General features: G+C 40.4%; 1 protein-coding gene across 3 annotated transcripts in view; it reads left to right on the forward strand.

Moving 5' to 3' along the window:
• The window catches only part of SFMBT1 (Scm like with four mbt domains 1), a 66,864-nt gene extending 57,068 nt beyond the window's left edge, over positions 1-9,796 (forward strand). For all 3 annotated transcript variants that reach the window (XM_068201659.1, XM_068201660.1, XM_068201658.1), the window contains exons 13-21: positions 879-921; positions 1,809-1,873; positions 3,311-3,450; positions 5,308-5,417; positions 7,081-7,256; positions 7,977-8,155; positions 8,287-8,532; positions 8,758-8,886; positions 9,568-9,796. In XM_068201659.1, coding sequence (XP_068057760.1) covers positions 879-921; positions 1,809-1,873; positions 3,311-3,450; positions 5,308-5,417; positions 7,081-7,256; positions 7,977-8,155; positions 8,287-8,532; positions 8,758-8,886; positions 9,568-9,708 — 1,229 coding nt within the window. In that variant the 3' untranslated portion in view covers positions 9,709-9,796. The remainder of the gene's footprint in view (positions 1-878; positions 922-1,808; positions 1,874-3,310; positions 3,451-5,307; positions 5,418-7,080; positions 7,257-7,976; positions 8,156-8,286; positions 8,533-8,757; positions 8,887-9,567) is intronic.
• The last annotated feature ends 706 nt before the right edge of the window (positions 9,797-10,502 follow it).

A 10,502-nucleotide genomic window follows, 5' to 3' on the forward strand; every position in this document is an offset into this window, starting at 1 on the left:
CTGGTTAGTGAAGCATGTTTGTTAAAGTTTAATGGGGGTTGGAGAAACTGAAGAATTTCTTCTTTAGAAATTCTTCAGAATTTCTAAAAATTTTTAGATTGAAATGAGCTGTCATTTTCTGCAAGTCAAAGCAAGAGAAATTAATCTGCTTGCACTGCTAAGGACAGATGAGGAAGAGGGGGGGATCCTAATTAGATAAAAGATGATTTGAAAAAAAATCCAGAAGTTTGTTAGGGCCAAAGCCTGAAATTGCTGAAGAGGTATAATGTTGCATTACCTTGTTTTATTTTACTACCTGGTTGTGAAAGCCAGAATTAGCAAGTGGACCCATCACCTAAATGACTGATTTGGTTGCAATAGTGTTTTCCTGCATAGCAATTGGCTTGAGTCATTGGTGTTTCTAACCAGCTGATTTCATTCAATTTCAAAGTTAAAGTGCTGAAGTTACTGTGCCAGTAAAGTGGCACATTGGACTGAAGAACATATTACCTTTGGGTGCTGAAAAAGAAAGCATGTCATTCCTTTTTTGACTGGTAGTACAGGTGTTTTAGGGGCTCTGATGCAAATAAAGAGGCACAGAAGGTTAAAATTCATAGAAAACTGGGCATATACATGCTTGATTTGAAGAATTTTTAATGGAAGTTGAAGTAAACCTTCTGGTTCTCTTCAAATTACGTGGGCCAGTGTACCTCTCATGCAGCTGGGTCAGTGGTCTGACACTGCAGTGATGGGATCATAGATCCCTTTTGCTGTATAACTTAAATGAATCCACTATATGTGTATATATATAACAATATATATATATATAAAACAACATATATTTGTTCTAGATGCTTCATTTGTTTGCCTCTCATATTTTGCTCTTTTTTTTCTTTCAGTAAACAAGCAGAAAAAAATTGCAGTAGTTCAACCGGAGAAACAGTAAGTAACAGGTTATTTGCTGTTATTTTTTTGTTGAGTTTTTTCTCTTTATTTTTCAATTGGAAAATATGCTGTGTTAGGGAAGATATAGATTTGCAAAAGTGCTGTACTGAGGGCTGAGAGATTCCACAGTCCATTTGTGTTAATGCTGGTAGATTCTGCTGATGTTCAAAAAGAACTCTTGCACTACGGTAGGAGGAGATACAAAGCCTGGAATATGGTTTTTTGCAATTGTTCCTTCCCAGATGAAATTTAGCCCAAAGCAGGTAAATAGAAGAGTTCTACTAATATCTACAATTAGTCTAGGAAGTCTGTGTCATGCATGTGGAACTCAGTCTGGTGAGCCTGCTCAGAAATGCTCCATGGAATGCTCACAGTTGGCTTTATTGACTCTTACAGCTTTACAAACACCAGAGCTGTCAGTAGTCCTGCCAGTGTTTGCATTGCTCCTAAAATACTGAGCAGACTGTTCCCCCATGTTTTGCAGTTGGGATCCTTACCAGAGTACTGGAGTCATTTTTGGTTGTATTTTGTTTAAAACCCAGCTTTTTCAGAATGCGTCAGGTGAGGCTATACTGCCTTGTGCTGTAAAATGTGACTTTAAAAGAGCCAGGGGACATAAACTCCTGTGGCTAGCTTTGGGAGGTGTCTGTCACCATGGTGGCCCATGGACTTCAAGGAAGGAAGGATTGCTGCTGACTGTAGCAGGACAGAAGCACTTTCCAAATGGAATTTGGTAGTTTCTGCATGTTATTGTGAAACAGGGGAGGTACAAAAAGCAGGTTAATAAGGCTGGAGCTGAGGAAAAAATGCGTTATGGTGTTTTAGTAACAGAGAGGTGACAGTCATGACTATCTGTTTTCCCAACCTCCTTCTTTCAATTTCAGAATTTTATCTTCAAGGACAGTTCATGATGGACTAAAGAACCAGGAACTGAACTCTTCTGACTCAGGTATTGATCACAGAGGTCAGACTAACAAAGGCAATATCCTGTAACAGTTCACCCGCTCAGTCCTGTTAGGGGAGGGAAGAGGAGGAAAAGGTTTGGAGATTTTCATCCCTTGATGATTTGTTGAACTTCAAAAATGAATGAAAAAACCAAAAACCTGCAGTTACTTGTGTTCTGCATTTCATATGTGCATTAAGCCTGGAAATCAGATTCTTACACCAGAACATTGCCCCTCCAGCAGAGGATATGTGAAGCTGAATGTGTAATGTGACCGTGCAGGTGACCTTCTATTGTCACCTGTTCAGTTTGATAATGTGGGAGAAGCAGGTGTACTGTATCTGTGCTCAGAGTTGTTGGATTCTGGCTTTGGGAAGCAGATCTCTCTGTTTTTTTTGTTAACTTCATCATGATGATAAACAAAACCAATTCAAACAGCAAACTGCTTTGTGTGCCAGATGGCAAAATCTAATAATTTTCTCAACTGTTGCAAGAAGGAATGTGATGAATAAGTACATCTGCTGGTGGAAGTCATACAGATCCATCCATTTGGCAACACAGTGCCTCCTCCTTTGCTGTTTTCTGTACAGTGAAGTGCACATCTGAAGCTTCACTGAAAGCAAGATAAAAATGATGTGTCCTTGTTTATAATTTTAATTGGCTTTTAATCGAGTCATAATGTAAATTTGACTTCATTTATTTATCTGCCAGTTTTCAACTGCTGAATTTAAGGTCTTTAAGTGGTAGTGTTGCTCAATCAAGAAAAAACTACAACGCTGCTGAGTAAAACAATATTGGTTTTGTACATAAGTGTATTGCAATATGTATTAATACTTGAATTTTGAGCAATGCTGAACCATTAAATAGATTCAGAGAGCTTGATGTCACTTCATCAAAGGTCAGTCTATCAGTTGCTGCATCTTTTGTTTGCTAATCAAAGGAAAAGAATCTAAAAATGCAAAGGAGTGTGATGCTGCAGTTTAGGATAAACAGTGGAGAATAACTGCCAGATTCTCTGATGGCAGAAGTTTGGGGGAGAGAAAATTTACTGGAAAATCTATCTGTAATTGCTGTGTAGGAACTGCTTCTGCTATCAAAGAGCTGGGATTGTCTTTGTCTTTGTTGTTCTTACTGGTATGATACCATGAAGCAGCAGACTAGCCAGGAGGGAATGTTTCTTTTCTGATACATGACCATCTTTATTTACTGCAGCTTGACAATTTGCAAGCACGGGTGTGAAGTATGAAAAATGTTTTGACATCGTGGAATAACTAATGCTGCCATTGCAAACGTGACACAGAAACTACCTCAAATCCCTGTCACTCAAGACTTTTTCCCCTCCTTTTTTTACAGCAGATAAACTGTTAGGTACTGCGAGATTCTTTCCTGGGGCATTTACAGCATGTGATTTAAATGTTTGTTTTCTCAATTCTCACTTCTCAGTGGTAATTAATGGCAAGTACTGCTGCCCAAAGATCTACTTCAACCACCGGTGCTTCTCGGGGCCTTACCTGAACAAAGGCAGGATTGCAGAGCTTCCCCAGTCCGTGGGACCTGGGAACTGTGTTCTGGTGCTGAAGGAGGTGAGCTGGATGGATACACTGCAAAAAGCAGTGTATCTCAAACACCAGAGTATCTCTCAAGTTACAGATGGGTAATTCAGAAATTTAAGCTGATGATAAGTAAAGAGTGTCTTTTTGCATATAATAAAGTATAAATCATGAATGGCTGATAAGAGTAAAAGCCGCTCATTTATCTAAGTAACACTCAGCCTACTACTGCTAAATTTTATTTTCTGTTAAAACAATATAACCTGTAATTACCACAATCAAAGGAGTTAATATCTTTTTATAGCTGTAATAAATGCTTCCATTTTAATTAACAGAATTTAGCTGGAGATAATCCCAAAATTCCTTTACGGTTTGCACTGTTGATGGTAAAACAGAGGAAATACAGCTTTTCTTAGTCAAAATGGCAAACTACATTTAGTAATTGGGAAATGAAAAGAGTTATCTGTGCTTTATAAATTAGATACAATTTGCATAGATCAGGTGAAATTGCAGTTTGGCTTCATAATGTAACTGAGAGAGGAGGAGGTCATTCTTTAATGCCAGAGAGCTTCTTCTCCAGAAGGTGTTTCACAGCAAATTTACAGATACTTTAATGTAATAATTACTTTTCTGAAATTTAAAAAAAGATCATGAGGTGGTTATTATCTGACCTGAGAGGCTGGATATTTCCCAAGACATAACTAACTGGATATGCACACTTGAGCTGTCATGAAATGATCACTTTATATTTAAGAATAGGCTCAACATACCTGGAATTTTTACCTTCCCTAGCAAGTATCTTAACAGGGAGAGACCTTAGGAAAGACTTTCTGGCAGACATGCTGTAAAACAAGAGTCTGGTTGTCAAGAATCAAGCAGACTATTGAAAAAGGTCCATTTCTGCATGCAGAAAAGTACCCTATCCCTCCTGCCTGTTTCAGTACTTTATTGTAAGAACTGCAAAAGAGCAAATGTGAAATTCTGTGGCAGCTTCATTTAATCTTGAAGGTTTATTCTGCTTCATTGCCTGAAAGCAGAAAGTGTGCACAAATCCTGCTGATGTGCAGGTGCTGAGTGGTGCTGAAAGTTCAGCCATTATGCTCAGTTGTATTCATTTCAGTTGTGAGTCTTGCTCACTGTAGGAATCCTAGAGGGAGTTTGGTGCTTGCATTATATTTCATACTTTCCTTTGATTTCTGGACTGCTGCATTAGTAGCAATAAAACTGCAAATTTGTAATGTCAAGATTGTTATGCACCCAGTTGGGAATGATTTGGAATAAGCACATAGTGAGCATAAAAAGTACAATTAGAGTGCACACTTTGTACTATCCCCCACTATCTTCAGCTTATTCACAGTTTCCAAGTTACTTTACAGTACCCAAGAAATTATCATTTTATTGAAATACAGACCTTATCTTGGTTCTCGGAAGTAAAACAGATGAGAGTTTAGGGTTCTGCACTATGGTTTTGTTGTAAGCAGTAGGTTAGCAGGCAGCAAAATCCGGCAGCGCTTTTTGGCACATCTTCACATGACGTACAATCTCCAAGATAATCGCTCAGATTTAGCCAAGGTTATGCAAGTTTGGGAGTTCTCAGCCCCAGGCATTAATTTAGTGATGTGTAATTCAAGGGCAATGACTTGGAAATTGCTGGATACACTCGTGACTCTGCAGACAAATTCTAAGGGCTGGGAAGGCCCAAAGTGTCGGCTGCTCTCAGTGTTCGTTTTGGCACTGTCAGGAGGTGTCTGTAATCCTGCTGTGAATGAGTGCTTTGATGCTAGATAGGAGTGAATAGGAGTCATTTCCTATTCTGCCCTGGCACTTTAAAACAGATTTATTGTACAAATAACTTACACATGTTTTCTGCTCTTCCCTCCCGCACTGAAGGTTCTCACTTTATTGATCAACGCCGCCTACAAACCCAGCCGCGTCCTGCGAGAGCTGCAGCTGGATGAAGAGGCTGCCTGGCATGGCCATGGAGAGACCCTAAAAGCCAAGTAAATCCTCCTCCTGTTCCCTGGCTCGTCAGTCCCAGTAGCTGTTCTGTGCAGGCTGTGCTTTAGCTTACGTTTCAGGGAAGGAAATATAGAACATATCAAGATGCCAACAGCCATTAAGTGTTGAATTCTTTATCAATTTCTTTATGAGTTCTGGTAGAGTGCATGTGATTTTAATGCTCCATAATTAGGCAGTGTACTGTGCTACAGGCATGTGAGCAGCTAGAGACTGGTGTGGCACTGGTACAACATTGTACTGACAGACCTGTGGGTGAGGTTTAAGATTATTTAATTCACCTGAAGATAATTGTCAGTGTTTTAAAGCAAAAATATGTACTGCTTGGGAAGCTTCTCAGGCATTTCCACACAAATTTCTTAGTGGAAAAAGATTCTTCAGAAATAAAGTTAGAAGCTTTGAAATGGCCTGACATGGATTTCTTTCTACAGCAGTCTACCCTAAAGCACTCCCAGTTTTCCTGCTGAGCTTTTTGGGTTAAAGCTTCTTTGCAAGATTACTTTTACAGCTAGGAAAAGAGTACTGAACATATTTGCATATATTTGATAAGTCCAGATATTCCTTTATAGTCTAGGGATGGTTTTGTAATTAGGTCACTGTGTTTGCATATTAGAGATTAGATTTTTCCCAGTGTGCCACTGCACACTTCCCTACATAATTTTGAATGTGTAAGTAATTCTTTTGCTGGATCAGTTTCATGTATAAAAAGACATCTTTCCATATATTGGAGGACTGCTCTGAATTGGGCAATAGGAAGATGACAAAGGTTAGTGTAAATAGAAGGTGTAGCTGAGGAATACAGAAAAAAATATTTGTTTAGTCTCGCTGAAGTTGCTGTTTGCTTTCTTTTGCCGCAGTAGTGACACCAGGAGTATCTGGACTATGATGATACAGCTGGTTTTTACAGGGTATTAACTAGGTACTTGCAGGCCTGCAACATCTCTGGTAGATATCAGCACATGCTCATAGCTGTGCTGGGAGGACAAAGTAGAAATGCTGAGCAGCTCTGGCAGATATTGCGCAGTGCAGCTCTTCCAGTGTATTGGCAATGTTGGTGAACAAAAAGGAATAATTTCTTAATTTAAATCAAACAGGAGTAGTATGTGGAGTCATGCAAGTGACTGTCCCAGGGAATTGTTCAGCAGTTGGACAAAAGCTGATCAGAGATATGGCAGTGGTCCCCTTGCCTCCATAGGATGAGCACAGAAAGGCTCACCAAAAGCTGTCTGCTGTTACCTGAATGAGCTCAGTGGGTGCTCTCAGCCTTAATTTGAGGAACCAGCTGTCCATGTCACAGTGGGCATTTCTGCAGTCCCATAAAAGCAAAGAGAAAGCAAACTGCCTGTGAACAAAGAAAACAAAACATCTGAATTCTGGGACAGTCCCTTCAGATGGTGTTTTGTAGCTGTTGATGGGGCAGTGTTGCTGTGTTTGATACTGCAGCCACCTCTGTGATGGATTTTCTTTATTTGGGGATCTGACATAAGAGACAGGAGCCCCTGTTTCCTGGACTTGGCAGTCCTTAAAGTTCATCATTGCTCATATTTTTTCTCAGTTTGATCTCAGTATTTTTGTACACCTTTCAAGGAAGTCCTTTTATCCTGGTAATTAGAAGATTCCTAATTATGCCCTTATTTTCAATGCTAGATACAAAGGCAAGAGCTACCGTGCGACCGTGGAGGTTGTGAGGACGGCAGATCGGGTGGCAGATTTCTGCAGGAAAACCTGCATCAAGCTGGAATGTTGTCCAAACCTCTTTGGCCCTCAGATGGTGCTGGATAAGTGTTCAGAGAACTGCTCTGTCCTGACAAAGACAAAATACAGTGAGTAGTTCCCTGATCCACACCAAGGTGGAGTTTGGAGTGTTATCTTTTAGTTTCTTTTGGCTTTGACTCCAGAAGCAGCAGCTCAAGCTCTACATAAGAGAGGCCTATGAAATATTTATGTTCCATTGTGTAGGGGAAAAAAAATTAATTCTGAATTAAGTGATAGAACCGTGGCTTAACTTCTGTTGTGTGCTTAAAACTTTATCTTTTTAAAACAACTTTTGGGACAAGAACTAATGTTGTAATTTAACTGGCATTATAATTGATTTTGCCAAGTTGTGGTGGGGAAAAAAATGTAGCACCTTCAAGCTCTTTTCTTAGTTTTTAGGGTTTTTGTAGACTGGCTTTAACCATTTGACTCTGTGAGAACAAGCAGTGCATTGAGGCCATGTTTAAAAACTACAAATCATCATAAAAAGCACCATTAAATTGGACCAAATCCTTGATAATTTTTGTATAAAATAGGATCATTTGGGGCCTTCCCAGAGAGGGAGGGAGTAAAACTTTACAGGGCAAACAACATTGATCAATAATTCTTGTTCCTTAAACCAAACTGAAGTGGAAAATACAGACATACTGATTTTGAAGTTTTGCAGAACTGGGATTCCTATTGGGAAGTGTCCTTCTACTGATTTTCCAGTCCTGATGAGGGGCAGGCATAACTAGTTCCACTGAAGGTGCATTTCAGCGTTGTGCTCCTTTCTTCTGTCTTGGTAGCACACTATTATGGAAAGCGGAAAAACAAGCGGATAGGTCGGCCCCCGGGTGGCCACAGCAACCTGGAAGTAGCCATGAAGAAACCAAATAAAAGACGGAAGAGACGAAAACATTTCTTTGTTCATAAGAAGAAACGTTCTTCTGCGTCCGTGGATAACACTCCAGCTGGATCTCCCCAGGTAGGACACTGCCAGCAGTGCTCACAGATCTGGGATGTGACCTTTGAGTGCTTCATTTGAAACAGCAAACGTTAGGTCCTTGTACCTTCGGGGTTACAGCTGCCTTTTCTTCTTTTTTCTTAACTCTTCAGGGCAGTGGGGCAGAAGAGGAGGATGACCAGGATGAGGTGGATGAAGAGTCTCTGACTGAGGACAGCACCTCGGAGCACCAAGATGAGCTGCTTGAAGAATCTGAGGTGTCAGAGAAGAAATCCCTATCATCATCTCCCACCCAGAGTGAACTGTCTCATTCCCTGGCTCAGGACCGAGACAAGCGGAAGAGGAAGCTCAGGACCTTCTCCTTTTCTGACGATGAAAATAAACCTCCTTCGCCAAAGGTAACTTGGGATGTCAATTTCTGCCCTGTCTTGCTCCCTGCTGAGCAAGCACCAAAATCTTGGGGGTATTAACCACAATATGTGTGTTCTCTGTTTCCTCGTGAAGGGCGTTGTGAAAACTCTACAGAATAATTAAAATCCATGATGTTTGTTATGGTTGAGTCATAGGACTGTAATAAAGACTAAGCATGTGTGATATTTTGGGAATTCTTTTGGCTTGTCTAGGACATAAAGATGGAAGTTGCTGAAAAGCTGCAGCTGGACAGTAACCCTCTGGAATGGAGCGTGGCTGATGTGGTACGATTCCTCAAATCCACTGACTGTGCTCCGCTGGCAAGGATTTTCCTTGATCAGGTATCATTTTCTGTCTGTTGAATGTTGAATCTGTCACTTGGCTTCTTGTCCCCTAAAGGAGTCAGAAAAAGAAATTTTTTTACTAGGGTTCTGAGGAAACAAATATTTGTGGAATCTGCAGCAGTTTGAGAGGAGAGTTCAGGGAATGACCAGAATCACTACTAGGGGAAGGATATTTTGGTCTGCAGAGTATCTGAATCCTAAAACTAACAATAATGCCTACAGTAAAGCACCATGACAAGAGTCAACATTTTATTTGCATCTTGGTTAAAATTTGCCATAAAACCAGTGTCTATTAAAACTGTACTATTAGAACTAAGGGTGGTTTGTGGTGGTGGATGTTCCAGATATACTTCACCTTGTGGAACCTTTATTTCTCCATAAAGATGCAGTGGTTGGTTAAAAAATTACTTTCTGCATGAAATTCCCTTGGTTTCTGTTGTTGGGTTGTATTTTTTACAGTAGTATCTCCTGAGAGTCTGTGCCTCAGTGGATTTGAGCTGGCATTTTAAGAAAGGAGTTAATTTGTTGTGTGTGAGAGAGATTTTTAAGCTGCCTGGGGGAACATGAAAGAAACATCTAATTCACAAACAGTCACAAATCTGAAATTACAGCAAGTCAAAGCTGAAGGAGCAGGAGCAACAACAACAAAGTCACTATGGAATTTTTGTCTTCTGACAGGAAATCGATGGCCAGGCACTGCTGCTGCTGACCCTGCCCACTGTTCAGGAGTGCATGGACTTGAAGCTTGGACCAGCTATTAAACTCTGCCATCACATTGAGAGGGTCAAACTTGCCTTCTACCAGCAGTTTGCAAACTGAGGAGCAGCCAAGTTGAAGTGGACCTTTGAAGCACAACTACAGAAACATGCTCCTTCCTCTCTAGCAAGTAAAGCCAAATGAACTTAAACTGAGGCCCTGGTGACCTAAAAGTGTGTGTCAGCCTCAATTTTTTCTATTTCAACAGAAGGAAGACAACATCTGGAGCAAAATGCCAATGCAAACACAGGGGCTACTCTACCAGCTGCCAGCTTGGGAACACAATAGTCTCTTGCTCTATGGTTCCCTTTTTTTAATGTATTTTTTAATGATGACAGAAAAGCCTCCTCTTGTGGGAAATGACATTTCAATAGTTCTGTTGGCACGGAACTTTAAAAGGAGAAACGGATCCTGTTTACGTTCGCATGTAGGCTGCCAGAAATAACCTTTCCGTTCCTGATGTTTCACAGAATCCCCTGCCCTCCCTGTGGATGAACACTTGCTTTACCACAGCACTGACTTTGGAATGTGTTCTTTGCACATTCGTGTGTTAATGTTGAGATTTTTATTGAATTTGTTCATTGTTAGGACAACAATGTGGCCACAGGGTTCTGAATGTACAGTATAGCAAGAGTGTGGTTCCTTTTGAATTTTTTTGTTTGTTTGTTTTTTTGGTTTGTTTCACTGTTGTTGGTTTTGCTTTTGTTTTTACTACCTCTGTAGCCTGAACAGTAGAAGTGATGAACTAAAAAGGGAGGAAACTGCTCTTTCTCTACACGTGGTCCATGGCTGCACAGCAGTCTGGCTTTTGTGGGCGTGTCCAGAGTGCAAACCAATGTCAGCTTCTGTTCCAAAGC

The sequence above is a fragment of the Anomalospiza imberbis genome, chromosome 11 (genome assembly GCF_031753505.1).
Source record: "Anomalospiza imberbis isolate Cuckoo-Finch-1a 21T00152 chromosome 11, ASM3175350v1, whole genome shotgun sequence".
Taxonomy (NCBI): domain Eukaryota; kingdom Metazoa; phylum Chordata; class Aves; order Passeriformes; family Viduidae; genus Anomalospiza; species Anomalospiza imberbis.